The sequence below is a fragment of the Aphelocoma coerulescens genome, chromosome 2 (genome assembly GCF_041296385.1).
Source record: "Aphelocoma coerulescens isolate FSJ_1873_10779 chromosome 2, UR_Acoe_1.0, whole genome shotgun sequence".
Taxonomy (NCBI): domain Eukaryota; kingdom Metazoa; phylum Chordata; class Aves; order Passeriformes; family Corvidae; genus Aphelocoma; species Aphelocoma coerulescens.
The window spans coordinates 33305609-33325732 of NC_091015.1; the positions used below are offsets into that span (position 1 = coordinate 33305609).

Sequence of the window (20124 nt, forward strand, 5' to 3'; positions counted from 1 at the left end):
TCAATCTGATTGCTTTGATGACAGCAAATACATCTCTTTTTTTTTTCCTAAGAGAACTTGACTTCATCAAACGCCAGGAAGCTGAACGAAAGAAAATAGAAGATTTGGAGAAAGCACACCTGGTAGAGGTTCAAGGCTTACAAGCTCGTGTGAGTAGCATTTACTCTTATATTTGAAGAATGAGACAATTCTGTCTGATATTCTGGAAAAATAACAACTCTAATGGGGAGGGTGTATCGGGGTGAATATTATTGGTAATACTCTGTTGTATTTCTTGCAGATACAAGACTTGGAAGCAGAAGTTTTCAGGCTAATGAAGCAAAATGGAAGCCAGGTTAACAATAACAACAACATTTTTGAAAGGCAGACATCTTTTGGCGAAGTTTCTAGAGGAGATCCAGTGGAAAATCTAGATACTAAGCAAGTGACCTGCCTGGATGGCTTAAGTCAAGGTTTGTTTGAACCAAACCATAACTCCTGTGAATCATAGAATAGTTTGGGTTGGAAGTACCTTAAAGATCATCTAGTCCTAACCTGCCTGCTGTGGCCAGGGACACCTCCCACTAGGTTGCTGAAAGCATTATCCAGTCTGGCTTTGAATACTGCCAGGGATGGGGCATCCACAGCCTCCCTGGACAACCTGCTTCAGTATCTCACCACCCTCACAGTAAAGAATTCCTTCAATATATTTAACCTAAATGTCCCCTCTTTCAGTTTGAACCATTGCTCCTTGTCCTGTCAGTACAGTTCCTGACAAAGAGTCCCTCTCTGGCTTCCCTGTAGGGTCCCTTCACATACTGGCAGGTGCTGTGAGGTCCTTGCACAACCTTCTCTTCTCCAGGCTGAACAGCCCCAACTTTCTCAGCCTGTCTTCACTGGGGAGGTGCTCCAGTCCCTTTATCAACTTTGTGGTCTTCCTCTGGACTTGATCCAACAGCTCCATGTCCTTCTTAGGCTGGGAGTCCCAGAGCTGAATCCAGCAGTCCAGGTGGGGTCCTGTGAAAGCAGAAGGGCAGAATCACCTCCTTTGACCTGCTGGCCACCCTGCTTTTGATGCAGCCCAGGATTCCTATCATATATTATTTATAAAAGCAATATATTATGAAAAAAATTAATTTCTAAGAAGCACAGAGGTGTTTTATTAAAATTTATGTTTTAGCAGTCATTTCATGTGTGGACCCCAACAAGATTGCCTTACAAAAAAATCAGTATGAATTACATTTTTAACAAGTTATGTGTATAAAAAAGAGCCAGTCCTGCTGAAATGGTATTAGGTGATATGCAGACCTTGTGCAATTGATTTCCACAAATCTTCACAGGCCTGTTTTTTTCTGTCAAATGTTAATTGTACTGAAATATCTGAAGTTCAGAAAAGTACCCAGGATGACAAGAAAGTCATCTTTACAGAGACTCAGTAAGTGTTATAAAACATTTAATACTTAGCAGTACTGTTAACACAAGTCCTTTCAGTTTGTGTCAGGAGAGGTAAGTATGTTTTCTTCACTTGACTCAGAAAAATGGTGCTTACATGTACTGTTGTAACAATGTCAACACACGTTTGTGGCTCAAGAGCTAAAATCCAGGAATTTCTACATGTAACAAAAAAAAAGAAAAATGGTAAAATTCATTAAAAATTTGGAAGTTCCTAGTATAGCGTTAAAAATCTGCATTTCAGTGTGTCAGAATTATGTTTTCCAATTGATGGATTTGCATGAAAATTTTCAAAGAGCTGTTTTCTTTCATTGCAAAAATGTTCTCCTGGAGAAATGTTACTTACCAGTGTTAATTGCTTCTGAGTGTTAGACTAGATGATCTGTGAATTTAAATGCTCAAGTTTAACCACATGAATAAAAACAAAAATTATTTGCTAGGAAAAATAGATAATCAGCAATGATTTTTTGAAAGCAGAAGCAGCATAGTTAGACCTTAGATTCCAGACTGCATTTGGTTTTAACAAGAGACAAAACCCCTCCTTTTTTAAAGTAAGGATATCCTTAAATATACTGTAGCTCTCTTTGACTTCCATATACCTTTTCCAATAAATTCTGTATCAGTTTCTGAGGTCTGTATCAGGCTGTAGTGTAGTGATACTTGCTCTGCAAAGAGCCTAGGTCTCTGTATCACTCTTGTTTAAACCTTGTAAGAAAAGAACCTGCCATCAACCCATGGATGTTTGCAGAGGAGCTATAAAGGGCAGGGGAGTTGTCCACAATGTTTTGGAGGTGAGTAGAGTCTCTCTGGGTGCTGTGGGTTGTGCACACTGCCTTTGTGACATTTACACAGGTGCTCCAGTCTGTCTTCTGGATCGTTTGGCAAGGATAACACATGCTTCTTGATCAAGCCTCTGCATTATGTTCCTGGGGTAGGGCTGCATGTAGACAGCCACATCCCAGAATTTTTGTTCAGAAGTTTGCAGGTCTGTCTTCCATAAAAAAATTAATTTATGTAAAAATATAATATTTTAATTAAAATTGTATCAAGTATGTTTTTGTTTCAGTGTGATCTGAGGTGTTTATTACATGCTTGCATGGTAGGAGACTTGGGAGGAGGCAGTGGATGCAGCCTTATGGTTGCAAACATTTGAGCATAACTGTTCCTGACGCTGCTGGTGCTCTGGCCGTGTTTAGCATCCTGCCAGACTGCACGACTCCTCAGGCTGTAACATAACCTCACACTGAGCTTAAGGGGCTGCCAGTAACATCAGTGGAAGTTAAAAAGAGAAAATCAAAACTACTATGGCCCACATAATTCTTTCTTTGCTTTGCCAGGGAATACTAGACTAAGGAGTGTGTTTCCTTTACAAATACATGGTTTATTCTGAGAGTCCAGAAAAATGGATAAAGTGCATTGTAGCTTTCTGGTTTAGTGATCGTGAGCTGTGTCTGCAGTAGAGAATCAAGCTGTTTACTGGCAGGAGTCACTGGTTTGAAATCTAAACAGTTCAGTGCTGAGGCCAACTTTCACGGTCTCAGACTTTGACATCTCTGTGCAAGTGCCCATTCAAGCCACTTTGTGGCTGTACTTTCTGGGTGTCTTTGGATAGCCAGGGATGCATCAGTTCACAAGAGATTTTAAATTCTGTCAGCCTGTCTAATGGAAAAACAGTGGGAGTACAGGCGAGCTCTTTTCCTGCTTCACAGTGGTACTGAAATAATTCAGAGGGAAGAACATTGGAGTCAAGTGGTTGAGCATCTGATGAAAGAAAGTCTCATGACATTGACTCTGAGAGTGAAATAAAAACTATTATGACTTTTATGTGCGAGATTTTCCAGACTTCCCAGTGGGTTGGAAGATTTCTACAGCATCATGTAGGTTGTGGGTTTGTGCTGGGAACTATGAGGGCCAGCCAGTCTCTGCAGAAGAGGGAGCTGGGACTGGGGGTGGCAGCACATGTGTCTGGGGCAGAGACCATCTGGCAGCAGCCCAGTTCCACTGTAACAAAGCAGGGCAAAACCAGTGATGGGGTGGAGGATGGTCTTTTGCTTTATGAAGGCCCATATGAGCACTTCTGTGAATACCATTTGCAGTCCTGTGTTGATAGTTTGAATAATTTCAGCAATGAAACAAAGGGATGTATGGAAGTGTGTACCCCTGGAAGAGCAAATACAAGCAGTTCAAGCCATCACAATGTGTAGTTATCCTGTAGAGTACTTAGGGCAGAAGCATAATTGTAAGTCAGGCAGTGCTAATTATTCTGTAGTATCATGTGAAGTAAAATTTAACTCTTATGCGTAGAAGAAAAGCAAAAATATCTGTAAGATCAGATTTTAATTAATAAGTGTATTATGAATGCAGTATGTAGACAAGTAAATGAATCTAATGGATTATTGTTTGATTTTTACTGTGAGAGTTGAAAAAAAAATTATTAACACCATAAAGAATCTATTCTCTTTCTGGTGTAAAATAAAAAAAGACCTTTTAAAATGTTTTTAGTCTTAGTTACTGCAGCTTTGTAAAATGTTAGATTTGCTGCAATACTCAGATTTCATTTGAGTGGATGGTTGATAGCTAAGACAAGTGCAACTATGTTAGTTTTAGTTGTAGAGGCAAGTCATATATGAAATGTTCAGTATACCTTGCTCACGAGACATTCAGGAATCGGGTGTCTTTGAAGCCAGGCAAGTAAGATGGTTTCATTGTTCCATTTTTTATATGAAATACTTACCCAGTTCTCATGTATCACCTAATGATGTTTATGCCCTGATAGAGGAGAACTGTCTTCAGGACAAGCACATGCAACTCCCTTTGAAGGAGTCTGAGTGAATCTGCTTTCTGGGCTGGTACAGCTGGGTTTGTGTGGTCGTCTGCCTAACAGTGGGAATACTTTGGTGAATTCCTAAATATCTGCAGTTGATTCTTTGCTATGCCCTTGCTGAATCTGTACAGATAAACTTCTTTATGCAAATAAAGTTTTCTGGGGGTAATATAGGAGTTATGAAGATGCAGGTACAAGTAAAATGCGTCTTTTCTAACCTAAATGATTCTATGATTCTCTGCAAAGTGCAGGTACTTGCAATTGTTTGTACAACAATTCCTTTTGTTAGGAAAAAGTAATAGAAGATCCTTCAGTTAAACAGCTTCAAATCATGTTTCCATACAGATTTCAATGAAGCAGTTCCAGAAACAGAGAGACTGGACTCCAAAGCTCTGAAGACTCGAGCTCAGCTCTCGGTGAAGAACAAGCGGCAGAGGCCTTCCAGAACGCGGCTGTATGATAGCATCAGTTCAACTGATGGGGAGGACAGCCTGGAACGAAAGGTGAGAAGGAATCTACCCTATCTTTCAGGCCTCCTATGGAGTGTTAGATTGCCCCTGTAAGTCATTTCATCCTCTATCTTTATCCTTTCATTGTAGCACAGGCAGTATTTATTCCTCTGTGGCCAGTATGCTGTGAATGTCCTTGAGTGATGTGCCAGTCTGCTCTCCTTTTGAGTCAGCACACCCGTTTTTGTGGTTCTGTTGTGTTCTAACTGGAATCCTGGTCTTTTTGATTTATATGTGCTTTATAATGCAGAGCGGGTCCTTTCATTTATGCAGGAGGTGACAGGAGCTTGAATTGTGCATTTCTCTATTTGTTAATTTGTTAACACAATTGATGCAATATTTGCTCATTGTTTTGTCCTATTCTGACTTCGTCTGAAAGCAAATACCAATAAACAATACTGTGTGTGGTATCAAAGGGTAATGCCATGAATTGCTACAGTATTTCATACAAATAGAAAGCTAAATAATGAATAAAAGAATTGCATGTTCAAAGTAAATCTTGCTCTGTTTGCTTACTAAGTGGTATAACCTGCTTTATAATCTCTTATACCAACAGCCATCACACAGTTACAGTAGTCCCATGCACATTTCAAAATCACCACTGCCCTTATGCATGAGAGCATCCTCACCAGCATCAGATTCTGGTGCTTCCTCCCTCTCCCCCGTGGCTAGCAGTGCAGCAATCTCACTTGACAACCTAACTGAAAACCAAGAAGAAGAACAGCACCACAAAGGAGGTGTCCTTTTCCCATATACTCAGGGAGACACTCCACTTTCCTCTCCTTCAAAATCTGGGCACAGCTCTGAAGCATCTCCTTTGCATCACCCAGCTGGCAGGAATGTTTTACAGGATAAAGGTATTACTGTTTCTTTTACAATAAATTGATGCATCATTTTGCTCACTTTCATCTATCTGCTTTATGACCTTTTGTTGTGCAGTAGGACCTTAGCTACTAGAAGGTCAACATCTTGTAGTTTTTTAGCCTACCTGGAAGTCAAAAACTTAAAAATGACCTTGTATGATGATATAAGAAAAGGACAATGTTTAAAATGGGATAGGGAACTGCTTACTTTCTTTTTTTTTTGTCTTTCTTGGAAAGACAAAAAATTTTTCACTGAAAAAAACAGGGGGAAGTTGCCTTTAAGAAAATGTTGTATTGTGTTTTCAAAAAAAAAGTGTTATTTGACCTTGGGACACGTCCATATTAGAAACATGCTTAACACAGTGTACTTACTCAAATAATGTGATTTTGGCTCTGCTAGATGATTTTTTTGGAGGGTGCGGAAAGGAGTGTGAAGCAAGAACAACAGATTGTAGCTTTTAATTGCTGAGAGGCAGCAAAGTCTAGGTTTAATGAGAGGTTAGTGTCTGGAGAATTTTCATTTACAGAAAAAAACCAAAGGAATTTCTTAGGGAGATTGGCCTCGTTATTAATTTAATTCAGACTCTTTAAATGCTAGATGGATAAAACAGGGTGCAATTATATGTAGTTCAGGTATATGTCTCAGATACCAGTTTATTATAAGAATAAACAATCTGATATGTCACAGAATACTGTGCTGTCCTTTTCAGATGCATTTTCAGGTCAGAATTAGCATTTGACACTACTTCAGCATTCTTAGATATGCACCTTGCATTTTCAAACTGTCACATAAGCTAAAATACATAATAAAAATTGTTTGTAAGTGCGGGCTGCAGGAGGAGGTCTAGGTAGGTTCATAACGGAGGTTGGCTTGCTTGAATTAACTGAAAAGAACAATTTATTGAAGATTTATGTTTGTGTGTCTGAAAAGACTTGCTACTGATTTAAACCCTGTTTTTTCTTCATCTTTATACAGGGCTTTCACACAGGCTCATAAAAGACAGAGTAATGGAACTATACTATATTTAGGATAGGTTAATATATTGCAAGCATTTTTACATGAGTTCTGAAGCTGCTGGTTGCAACTAGGTTAAATTGTCAGGGATTCCAAGTTAAATTCAATATTTGAGTTTTGCAAGTAAAAATAAGGGTGTGAACATAAGAATGTGACTTTAAAAATTCAGCTTGAATAGATGATTGGTTTGTCAGGGAGATCCTAAATCCTGCATTTCCAACTGATGTATGAAAAATACGTTGATAAAAAATTAGTGGAAATGAACCTTGTAGTGCAAGGAATAGGGCATTGCATTCTGCCCTGTGTCACTCTTTCCATTTTAGATTTGAAAAACAATCTCTGTCTAAATATTGCTGTAATACTTTCCTCACTGTGACCGTTAAGTAAACAACCAATGCTTTTGGGTGTGCCCAGGTTTTGCTGAGTAATACATTAGAATTAACCAGAGCAATTTAATTTTGAGTGGAAAAAATAGTATTTAATAAGTCCTACAAAAATAAACGTACTACTGCAGTTGTTTGGCAGCAATGCTATTTTAAATGATTGTTAATTTGGCTGTTAAACTCATACAGCTCAGAAAATAAAAAGAGACGTTGCATTTGTTTTGTGTGTTCAGGTGGGATTTTTTAGAGATGAGAGAGAGCACCTGTGTGTACCCACACATGTCCATGGGTTAGTCTCTCAGTAGTAGAAATGAGCATTAGCAAGCTCACATTTGTCTTTTCTTTTTCTTAAGAGATCCCGCAGTGTTGTGGAAGGGCTGAAGTGGCATGAGATTAGTTTCATTGCAAAATGATGAGCTTATAACCACAGATTCTTCATGTATATGTGATGACTTTATTTTCTTCAGTTCTTCCTGGTTTGTGCAACAGCATCATCCTTTGATAAGGCAGCGAGGTGGCTGCAGTGGGCAGTGCTCACTGACACTAGGCTGGTGCCAGTGCTTTGTGACCCTGGGCAGGGGAGTGAGGTCTAGTGTCTTCCACATCCATCAGCCACACAGCTTTCAGCTAGAGGCTGGAAGTGATGGATTAAACAGCTTCTGTGTGATTTATTCTGAGGAACCAGCTTTCCCTTACCTTCTCTGAAGAACTGGAAGGAGTCAGGGAAAGTGCACCCATCCAGGGTGGCCAAAGTCCTGTCCTGCCCGCCCAGGCAGGGCACCTGTGGCTCTGGTCCTTGGTCACTGCCATGTGTCAAGCATTGAGTACTTCCTGCATGCAAGACCCTCTAGATTCAGATCCACTCTGCCACTGAAGCTGGTTTTGGGACCTAGCCTATCCATTTTCCACTGTGTCCCATAGCCAGCACAAATATTTTCCTCATAAAGTCATCATTATTTAAAGGATGGCCCCAGCTGTGTGGGAGGGGGATCATAGGGATACAAGAGCCCAAATAGAAATTTGTCATTCAAAGTAGCTGCTGTGTATTGCTGCTGAGCTCTCCAGACTAATTTTTTCTACTACAGCAGCAAAACTTCCATCTAATTCCATGCTTTAATTTAAAAAGTATACAAAAACAGTGTACTTTATCATTTCTTGACTTTCACTAAGAAGTTTCTCAAAAAAACCCACTGCCCCTTGTCCTGAAGCCCCACTTGCCTGTGAATAGCTAGTGTGAAAGTAAACATTGCAAGTTTTAATTCTTGTGACAATTTTGGCAGTGGCTAAATGAGAAGAGTGCATTAAAGGTGAAAGAGGAACTTAAGAGGAAAGAGGAAAGAGAATGCACAGTGTAGGGTTGATGCAGAGTGTGCATTGCCTAAAGTTCTCCTTGACCTCCTTGGGGAATGGATTTCTTCTTTGGCAACTTCATCTTCCTTTAGTCATTCTTCATATTACCTTTTTCTCTTTTCTTTTTTGGAATGAGATTACTTGTTAGTTCTTGCATTTTTTTTTTAACATAAGGACTTGTGTTGGTGGAAACAGTATGGCTTTTAGAGTGTGGGTATTGCAAAGGGCTTATTTTCCTGCTTTTCAAAGGATTTAAGAACCAATTAATTGCACATGAAATTTTTTGCTCAAATGAAAACTTGGGCAGGTATTATCTATCAAGCAGCACACAAAGTTCTATATACATAGTTGACTATCCTGTGATAGTGCTGTGGTACTTTGGGTTAATGTTGAGCATTTAATTTAAGTCAGCAACAGTAGGAGAAATCTACAACCCAGCAGTGTTTCCAGTTAAAGTTACTGTATCTGAGGTCACATTGCAAAAGCCACCAAACCACAAGTGACATGAATGACTGACCTTCATTTGCTTCCTCTAGGGTATTTGGGGACGCTCTTTATGTTTAAGGGTCAATGTGTCTGAATTTTTAAACTACTGTGTGTTTTCTTTTAGCTTCCATATAGATTTCACAGGATGTTTGCCAGACTCACATTCATTGTTTTGGCTTTATAGGTACTGCAGGCTGTTTCCTCTTTAGGGTTTAATAGCATTTGTAGAAGAGATCAAAAATTGATAGATGCCTCAGGGCAAATTTATTAACTAAACTACTTTTAGGTTTTAGGGGGGGTTTATTTGGTTTTTTGGGGTTTTATTTTTGTTTTGTTTTGTTTTAAATTCAGAATGGTTAGATTTTAGGTTAGATGTTTAATTTAACAAAGATGTTCAGGCTAAACCGATTAACTATTTCATAGCACATCCATCGTAAAAGGTACCCTTGGCTCCAAAGTTGAAAAAAGAAGTTAGGACTCATTTTGGAAGTAAAGCACACATACCAAATGAATTCTGTAAAAAATAAACTTAAGCAAACTAATGCTGAGTTTTAAAATGGATTCACTGGAATGTTTGCCTAGAAATACTTCGAGTTGTTCAAGTTATTACATATTCATTAAAAATCAACCAGTATTAACTTCTGATTTTCTTTAATTAAAAAAATATTTTTGTGTATTTTCAAATTCTAAAAGTATTTATTTTTATTCCTGTTCACACCATCTTCCTAAAAATGAGAATTCCCCTAATTAAATTGTGTACTCACACACATGTACATGTATGGGTATCTAATTACGAAAAGATGCACAAAGTGTTCTGGATGGAAAGTAGCAATTAAAAATTAATAATGTACATTCTTCCATGTACGAATGTATCCTAGATGGTGCCACAAGTGCTCAGGCAGCAAGAACAACTAGCCCTACTATAGGGCATACAGAAAAACTAAAGCGAAAACTTGCAGATCTTGGGTAAGCATTTTGTTATTTAAAATACTTTTTCTTCTTCATTAAAAAGATTGAAAATTAAATTTCAAAGCTGTTTCCTGATTTTTTTTAATATTCTTATAGGGCTCCCTTGAGAAGGAGTTCAAACAAGGGCAAGAAGCGGAAAGAGAAAGAAGCTATTAGGGTCACCTATGGCAGTAGGTATGGGTGAGAGACTGAGGATGCACGAAATTATGTGCCAGAAACATTGGAAAAACCTAATCATCCCAGCAGATGGACTATTAACAGTCCCACTGACTTCATAAATAAGTGTTAAGCTTTGAGATAACCTGATCTTACAAACCTAGATTCCTTGGCTCACAAAAGACTAACATATAATCTAAAAATACTTGGAGATTTATAATGTCATAGAATCATAGAATTTCTCAAGCTGGAAGTGACTCACAAGGATCACCAAGTCTAACTCGATCACTGCTGCTGTTGCATCAACTAATGGGATTTGCAGAAATAGATTTTCAGAGCAGCCCTACAAGATGCACCCAGTCAGTTAATAATATCCATGAACCAGAAACCTTGACACAATTCCACATATATTTTTTTTAAAGCCTCAGAGCAAGGTTGGGCAGCAGCTGTTCACTGCAGCTTTGCAGCACCCACACTAGGAATGCTTTCAGAAGGGGTTTTTTCCTGAAGATTAACATCTTAAGTTGAAAAATAGGAAAAATGCTGACAGCATGTCACATCAACAACTTTCAGGCAAGCAATTGTGAATTCCTTGTGAGATCTGATGAGACCACATCATCAGCATCAGTACTCTGAGTAAATAAATGAATGTTCACAATGACAGCAGGCAGTCTTCTCCACAAAAGCTAGCATAGATTTTTACTGAAGGCCTCTCCTTACATAGTTAGGAGTCTGACAAGATCACAGCATGATAGTTGGTTCTAGGTATGAAAGACAAATTAAAGTCAGGAGAGCTAAGCAAACTTAATATGTTCCAAAAGTCTCGAAAGGTCATAGGAAGTCAAAAACTCTGCACGTAAAACAATGCAAAAAACCTACATGATAGAAGAGTTATTGGAAGAAAGGAAAGTTTGAATGCTATTCAAAAAAACATTGTGGTGGTAAATCAGTGTGTAGCCATTTGTGGAGTTCTACTGACAGTCTGATATACGGAGACCCAGTGACAAGTACATTGTGTGGCTCCATAAAATCAGAAAAGCAAAAGAAACCTTCCTTACTCCCTCAGGCACACTGTACTGAAGTGCAGTGTTCTGTCTCAGCATACATTTGTACGTTTGTATTTTGAAAATATCTGGCAGGATCTTCAGTGATCTTGGGCAGCAGTCATCACCTCTCTGCTGGTGTCAGAAAACCTGTCCCAGTGCGTATGCTCACAGCGTGACATGGAGTCAGTGATGCTCACTGCTGGGTTTCCCTGGTGACAGGGAGAGGTTTGTTAAAGCCAAATCTCTGCACTTCATGAGGCTGTGAGGCAGCTAGTGCTCTTAGCAGGGTGTTAGACATCATGCAGCATTTAGATACCAAGCCACAAGCTGGGGGAAATGAACATATACTTGTTTGTAAGAACTTGAATGCACCTTATGCCAACACAGTATGTTACAGATGTTTGTGAGATCCCATAGGTGTCTTCTGCAGAGAGAGCAGATCTCAGCATAGAGATCAGTTTCTTATTAGTCCATGTGATAAATCAGTCACTTGTGTTGTTCCTTAATATTTCTTTAATGCAGTTCAACATCCCAATTACAGTTGCTAAAAGTAGAGTTTAATTCTGCTTTCAAAGTAGAAATTCATGAGCATTTGTAATTCTTACTCTACCTCTGTAAACTGGAGTGTTACTATTTCAGCATAACTTTTTAAACAGCCATTGTCACTTCTTTTGTTACTAATGCCAAATAATTAGCCTCAGAAGAAATGTGAGGATGTTTTCTCTACAAGTCCAAAGCTGTATAAGCTCTTTGAAAAAAGGAAGATGATGAAAAGACAGCATCCTGTTATAATTATGTCCATTACAACAACTGATTGATGTAGAATTAATCATGTTGTCATGAGTGTTGCATGCATTATTTTGCCGTTTCCAGAAAGCAGCACTCAGGATGTGTAAATAAAATCTCAAATGATTTCCTGAAACTACCACTAATGCAACAGATACCAAAAAATTCCCTATTTAAGTAAGGAGCATATATCTCCCTGCCTGAAGTTAGGTGATTTGGGCAACAACATTTGTGTTTACTTTCTACATTCAAGCAAGATTAGCGGATGAGAGGGAAGTAAAGGACTGGGTCAGATGCATCTATCTTTCTTTAAGTTGCTAAATGGAGTAGGATTCTCCTTCTGCTTCCATAGGTGGGGGTTCTTTGACAACCTCACTTTCATCCATACAGAAAAGAGGCTTCACAATATATGTGGTCTAGTGATGATGTTAGTAATGATTTAGAAGCTGTCCAGAAGGTGGATGTTGAGGGATATTTACCTTAGTGCCATTTACACATGGCTGCTAAGAGCACTGGGATTTTAATGCTCTGAAACAGTAATATATATGTTGATGTAAATAATATGATTCTATGACATATGCATAAATTCTTGTAGGCGGAAACTTTGCATAGTTATTTTTAATTTACATACTGTACAAATGACATATTTAGCAAATAAAATTTAGGCATTCTTGGTTTTAGTTGTTACCTTTGCCTTGATTACTGCAATCTTTTGTTACTACAAAGAGAGAAGCTGATAAACTCCCATAGGTGTTTCTTTTATTTTTCTATATCAATATTTTTAATATTTGATTAATTTAAAAGCAAGATAATAGTACTTCATGTATATTTAGCTGTTGTAACAAAGGAACATCTCCATAGATGGATACAGATGTATCTGATTCATTCTGCCTATGCTCAAAATCCAAGCCAGATCTTCACTGGGAACCAGGGCCTGCTTGGGTCAGTGCTGAGTCTAATGATTTAATCATGCTGAGATACCACTGGGGCTCAGAAATGCATGAACACAACATGTGGCTTCTTGACAGGAGCTGGTTCTCATCCCAATGGTGGGAGTATAGGCATTTTCAGCTGGCATCTGTCTCCATTTTCTGGGTGTATGTTGTCTTAAGAAAGCTTGAGTTAGAAAAAAGCTCAAAAGAACATGCTTTTTTCTTTTGCTGAAAGAGAGATTTCAGGCATGCCCCTACCAGCTGCATGCCACTCAGTTCTTTAGTCACAGTTACAGGGAATGTCACTCTTTCTACAATTAACTGCCTCTGTGGCATTTTGTTTTCCCTTCTTTTATAATCAAATGCATATTCCTGCTCCTTTCTCTTAAACAGGACTGTCAGAGAGATGCTTCAGAAATCAGCAAACACTAAATCTTTAGCAGAGCGATCCTCCTCTCTCCCACACTGTGTACCATTCACATGGTATGGAGAGAGCGGCAAGGGATCCAATTCTTCTAGCAACCTGCCGTCGCCTACCAGCTCAACCGAACCTTCCTCTGAAAATTTAAGCCCAGCTAAAAAAGGGTCAAAGGTAGAAAATAAAAACTACCTTATTCCCACTGTGTTGAGTAGCATAATTGGCTTTGTGATTCTGGAAAAAAGAATGGGCCAATATGTGACTACTACAATAAACAGTGCATGGTGTTCATTGTACGGTAACAGCTCATCCAAACAGAACATCTCTGTCATTGTACCATTCCCTGTTCTACCTTTTTTACTCTGTCTTAATGTACATTATTTCAGTGAACTAACTGTGGTGTGCTGTACCATAACAAAAGCAAGTGGTGCCAGTGGAAATTAGCATTTGGATCCACTGAACAAATGCTAGATTTGTGTATTCAGTTATAGCTATTTTCTTCATTCTTCAGGACTGGTAGTGGGAATACCCATGTTCAAATGAGTTGTTTGCAAGTGAAGAAATGCTGTATGCTGTCAGTCATCTGCCTTTTTTCCCCTAGTAATGAAATCTGTTTGTCATGCATGCTGGATGTTGGATTTAATTCTCTGTATGAAGATGCTTGAACTGTAAATATGAACTATTGCAATTTAATACATCTGTGTGATTCCTTTCTATGTGCATGAATGTTTCAGCATGGTAACTCCTTAAATAACGCTTAGTTATATACTTAGTAATATACTTAGCTTTTTCATGTTTATTTTCACTTCTGGAAAATATTTCTTTGCTTGTAACTTCTTATGACTTACAGCAGTTGATTTTTTTATATTGGTCTTGTAAAAAGAAGCAGGTACTGTTCTCAGCTTTGTACAGGAATATGAATCAGAAATCTAATTTCTCTGTCTTCTACCACCAAGTGCATGTTCATAATAGCAATTTCCACAGGCATTTCTTACTTTTTTGATGCCAAAAGCTGGTGATTACTTCTGCTGTGCACTAAGCTATGCAAGGTCATAGCTGTTCTTGTGTTACCTGGCAGGGAGAGCAACACAAGGCTTACAGCAGTCCGAATCAGATTGATAGAGAAGACCACCAATGAAATCTCTGAAGATTGAAGAGAAATTATTTGCTTACCTCTTCTCTTTTGGGGAAAAAAAAATTTTTTTAGACCCATAAATCCTATTTGTATATTTAAAAAAACATTGTTTATAAATAGTTGTCAAATGGGAGAAAAAGCACGCCCTTTTAGACAGTATTAGATTGAGGTTGTGGGGACTATCCTAATTATTACCAGGCCTTGGCTATCTTGGGTTTTTCCTATAGAAAACTAAATTCTAAAAGCTTATATTCATTGTAAAGCTGAAGCTTGCACAAAATAGAGGTGAAAGAAAAATCAGAGTACTTAAAAAAGAAAAATATGTTCTTCACACAACAGGAGGTAGACCTGTTGCACTCCTGGCCTACAAATGCTGTGTGGGCTAAGGAAGCAGCTAAGGAAGCTGCTCAGATTTTCTTCTTCTCTATAAAGAGCTGGGAAAAACAGAACAGGAATTCTAAACATAGGTGAAAGAAAAATGATCACAAAAATATTCTAATGTTCTCTGTAAAGTTTGCAGACTCTTAAATTAAGTTTCTATACTGGTATTCAGGCTTTCAAAGCACAACATGATACCAATATTTAGTTGGATTTCTGGCAAAAGTAAGAGGACCAACACTTGATATTTTTGGAAGTCTTCATGTTTTTAGGAAAGATAGGACAAGTATCTTGAGGGGAAGATAGAAGGATACCTTATTTAGTGTTGTTTTTATTGTTTCTAAAGTGAATGTCAAAGATTAATTTGATTTAATATTCATTTAGATATTATAGTAGAGAGTAGAGGTCTCTGTATTGTCAAGTGTATATTTAAGTTAAATGGAATATCACGGTGTCCTTAATCTTCTATATATTTTGGTTTTTTCATTTTTCTCCCTCTACTGTGAAATACTTGTTAATTTTTGTCTTATTCTAATGGTAATATTGTTGTATTTCTGAAAAATCTGTGCCTGCTTTTGTTATTATTTGCTGTAAGATGTGATGTCTCTCATTGCATTGCTAAGAAAAAACGGGGTTTGTTTTATGGTTATTAGTTCAGTAAATAACATTCAATATCCAAAGATACCTTTTGCTTTAAATTTCAGTTTTTTTCTAAAGGCATAGGTAAATAGGGAGGATCCTTTCACTTTTCAAGGAGATTATTTGGGACTCAGAAGTGGATTCACAGGATATTCTCCTTGCTCTTTCAATAGGAGTTTTCACTTCTCTCTGTTCATTAATTCTCTGTGCTATTCTTTGTGCTACTGCCTGTGCTACGCTTCTCCTAAGTGTTTGGAGGACAGTAAATGCTAGTGATTAACCTGCAGAAGCAGTAATTTAGCTCCAGGATGAGAGCCAGCATCTTAAGAGTCTGGAAATTGCTTTTAGACACCTTTGTTATTCATTGAGGCATTAAGCTGGCAAAGGTGTCTCATGAAGTACAGAGTTGTAAAAAATACTGTGCATTCTATAAATAGTAACAGTACAAAACATTAGGCCTCCTCATGTGTATTGTGATTGGCTTGGTCAATGATTGAAATCACTCCTGAGCTATGCCAACCTGGAAGACAGCAAATTTCCCTTTTAGATGCACCTAAGCAATAATTTATGCATTCTTACTCCTCTTTTTCTCCACAGAATTTCACATTCAATGATGATTTCAGTCCCAGCAGCACAAGCTCAGCTGATTTGAGTGGTTTAGGAGCAGAACCTAAAGCACCAGGCTTCTCACACTCCTTAGCACTGTCATCAGATGAGGTATGCTGATGAAATTGTTTAATTTGGGAAATAGTTGTTTACTTTTTCCTGTGGCATCTCACTTGATTACTCAAATAATAAAGGAAAGGTTTTAGGCAGTAGGATTGGAGAAGAAAATTAATCTTGGTTTCTAAATTAAGATTTTTCTTGTTCATATAATAATGACTTAAAATATTTGCCTGTGGTACTATTGTAGGGAAGTGGAATGCAGTTGGTGTCCTAAGAGATGCTGTATCCTCACAAGTGCTAATAAATTTTTTCCAAATATGTACATATGGACATAGATATACATGTAGATATAGATATAGATATAGATATACATATGCATATACATATACATATACATATACATATACTAAACCAGGCCTGAGACAGTTTTGATATACCAAACATACAGTACAGTTTGGTAAATATAGTTGAGATGTAAGGCACCTTTGCCTACACCAGTTTTTACCAGAATGACCTGTACTTGCAGTAATTGTGTGTTACTGTACCTGAATGTACGTGTATTGATTATAATGTGTATGTCTTAATCCACTTTGCATTCTTTGTGCTTGCTTTGCACAGTGGATTTGAAGTCAATTACTTCAAACCAGAGTTTTTTCCAACAATGATAAAGTAAAAAGGCTTTCCTAACCCTGTGAACTGGTGATGTATTTGAGCTGAATATAATGTATTGAAAATACTCTTCTCAAGATACTAGTTTTGTGACTTAGTTGTGAGTGAGGTTGCACAATTTGACAGTAGCTGGCAGCACATCCTGTGGAGTCAGGAAACTTGTGCATTTGTTCTTTTACAAACACTCCATAAGAACTTCACATTTTTCATGTGAGATTTGAGCCAAGTTGTTTTTACTAGAGGGGAGGAACCTGAAGTATCTATATCTTCCATACCTTTTTTGTTGTTGTTTTAATGATAGGTAGGTTTTGTATTACTGCCTGCATGGTTTACTTGGGTTTAAAAAATGAGAGCTGTTCTGTGCAACTCTATTTGCCAAACTGCGTCTACAAACCCAACCATTCTTACTGCAGGTAATTAAGGGCAAAAATTTATAACAAAAGGAGACTGCAGACGGGTCTGCATATGCTGTGAATTACTGAAAACAGCAAAGTCATCATTTGAACTTTATTTAGTGTTAGTGCTGTCTTGATAATGCATTTCATTCACTTACCATGTTTAATTCTCTTTATATTATGTATTTGGTTGTGGCAATGTCCTGTTCCGAGTGGTATTGAATTAAAAGCTTGAAAATGCTTTCATTTTGCATGTTCAGCTCTCTACTTTATCACTTCTACAGTACCAAGCCTGAGCAGGTCCATAAAAATGAATGTGTTTTCTCCATCCTCTGCTGTGTGCCAAATTCGTGCCTCTGGATGAGGCAGCGTGTTCAGTAAGAGCTGCCCTGGAAACCTCCCCAGCCACCCTGGGCAGGGAGGAGGCTGGAGCTGCTCCTCAGCCTTCCACAGCACATTGCTGTGAGCACTCCTGTGCTCTGGCTTCCCTGTAAGCTCCATCAGCATTTAAAGAAGATGAAAAAATGAAAGGCTGGGGGGGAGCCCAGTTCTTGCAGTCAGTTCTCCTCTAATTAAGGAGCTTTTGCTCTTGGAAATTGGAGCCATCAGAGAGGTTCCCACCGGTTCTCGGCTGTCAAGATCAGGAACTCTAGAGGGGTTTCACTGATGCAGTGTCAGGTTTAGCTGCCAAATCATGTGTCTGCTGAGCTTTCAACATAACCTCTTTGCTTCTGGAAATATTTCTTTTTAAAGAAATCTTGTTGGTTTTGAGTAGCCATATCTGTTTGCAAATCTTGGTGCTACCGTTGCCTGAACTTTTACATGCTGTTACATGTTTGGTATTTTGTTTCTATAATGCTTTTCTTTCCCATTTCTTTGTTGCTCCCTCACTCAGAGCCTGGATATGATTGATGATGAGGTGAGATACTAGCGTGCTGTTGTGGTGAATCGCGTGACCATCGCGTGGCGACGTGCTGTCTCTTTTGCAGAGTCACATTTCTTGTCTTGTGGTGTTGTGTGGCAAACCCCCTTGTTGGCACAGAACACGCAGTTGTCACTGGCTCCTCTTTCCTTGTCTTGAGTTGCCCTCTCCTTGTTGCTGAGAGTTTTCAAGGCCACAGCAAACTGCAGTTTTTGTGGTATGCTGGAAGCAGGAGGAGGGTCAGTGTCAAAGCAAATCTACCGGACCAGGCGTCAGCTGTGCTGAGCTCCTGCTGGCAATAGGAGAAGAAAAAGATAGTGTCCAGCCCTGACAACTGGACAGCCGGAAGCTGAGAGAGCTCCCAGCATCATCTAACCTAGTGTAAAGCTGCTCTAACAGCAGACAGCTGCTGCAGCCTGTAGCAGCTGCTTTGCTGACCACAGCCAGGACAGAATAGCTTTTGTTTCAGGCCCTGCTGGCATACCCGTGGGTGGAAGAAAGTGGCAGAGGGGGGACATGGGTCTGCTCCAGCAGTTGATGCCACACTTGCCCTTTTTGGTGCTGTTTTTGCTCTCACTCACAGCAGCACAACATGATGAGAGCAGGGCCAGGGCTGTGGGATCACTGTGTGTTCCATACCACTCCTCTGTGTCATCTCCTAAGTCTTCTTCCATAGACAGTATCAGTCCACTGGCTGTTTGATATCACTTTGAACTCTAGAGCAGTTTTCTGAGGGTTTTCCTTTCCCCTGATTTTTTTTTTATTAGCTTAAACAAATAATTAAGATCTGTGAATGAGCCCAGGAAGTGGAATGCTCAATTCATTGCATCCTTCAGGAACCTGCTAATTTAAAAAAAAAATCTTGTGAGGGAATGGGAGCATACATGGTTTAATTGTGCCACCTGGCCATTTCAGTCCCTGCTTGGGTTAAAAGGAATGCCAGTTCCTTTTCCTTCTATGATTCTGCAGATAAAAGATTTTTTGGGTACCTTGTACTCATTCTTAGGTGCCTAACTTATCTGGTTAGATAGGAATGTAATATAGCAGTGTGGAATTGTTATTATTGTAGTGCAAAGATAGTCCAGATACCTGTGCTCTGATGGTGGCGGTTTGTGCAGAAAAATGTTGCTACTCATCCATGTTACCCTTTAATAATAATGTAGCATATTTTTGTCACAGATCCTTGATGATGGACAGTCTCCTAAGCACAGTCAGTGTCAGACTCGTGCTGTTCACGAGTGGAGTGTGCAGCAGGTTTCCCACTGGCTGATGAGCCTGAACCTTGAACAGTATGTTTCGGAATTCAGTGCCCAGAACATTAATGGGGAGCATCTCCTTCAGCTGGATGGCAGTAAGCTCAAGGTAATTAACTGGCTGGGCTTCAAGATTAACCATGGTATTTTTTGTCACTTCACATCATCTCAAAGGCAGTAGGAGTTCATCCAGAAAGCAGTGAATCCTTGTGCATGGAGTTGTGATGGACTAGAGTAATAAACAGAAGGTATAAAGCCACAGCAACACTTTAAGAAAATCCCATATGCACTTGGATTCAGAAGCTTCAGAAATGCAAGGCATTTGCTTTGTGAAAATTCTTGGTGTATATAATGTACCCATATTTGCATGTGCAAATCATATAGCAGTGTGTGAAAGTGGTATTTCCATGCACATATTTCTCATCCAACTCTATTTTGTGATAGGGTGATTCTGAGAAGATAGTAGATAGACATGTATCAGAAGTAGCAAGGGAATAATGGATTAGTGGAATACAGGAGGCTTAAGCTGATAACAGTTGAACTACGTTAGAACTAAATACAGTTTTGATGTATAAAGTATGCATTGTTTCTTGTAGTAAAAATCTGAGCCTGCTTCAGTCAAAAATAATTACAGGAAGGAGTTGTAGGAAGCTCAATAAATCTGAAAGTCCGAGTTCGGTGTTTCCCTTTTAAATTTTTTTTATGGCACTTCACTGACTATAAGGGTCTTAGAAGACTGCAAGTGAACTTTTGACTAAGGTGTAGCACTGAGAATTTGGAAGTCTTGTTCTATGTGGACTTATATGATTTCAATAGAATAGTTTATTTGCCTTATTTGATCAATGAAATCAACACTGGTGTTGGCAATGAGGTCTCATTCTTTATATTCTACAAGTGGA

At 38.7% G+C, this 20124-nt stretch overlaps 1 protein-coding gene across 3 annotated transcripts in view; it reads left to right on the forward strand.

Moving 5' to 3' along the window:
* Positions 1-20124, forward strand: part of LOC138106413 (neurabin-1-like) — a 135137-nt gene that overhangs the window by 109277 nt on the left and 5736 nt on the right. For 2 of the 3 annotated variants that reach the window (XM_069006983.1, XM_069006982.1), the window contains exons 10-18: positions 53-149; positions 281-452; positions 4601-4758; positions 5321-5621; positions 9740-9827; positions 9927-10004; positions 13144-13342; positions 15918-16037; positions 19152-19334. In XM_069006983.1, the coding sequence (XP_068863084.1) occupies positions 53-149; positions 281-452; positions 4601-4758; positions 5321-5621; positions 9740-9827; positions 9927-10004; positions 13144-13342; positions 15918-16037; positions 19152-19334 (1396 nt within the window). The remainder of the gene's footprint in view (positions 1-52; positions 150-280; positions 453-4600; positions 4759-5320; positions 5622-9739; positions 9828-9926; positions 10005-13143; positions 13343-15917; positions 16038-19151; positions 19335-20124) is intronic. The other variant, XM_069006984.1, reaches the window with a different exon arrangement.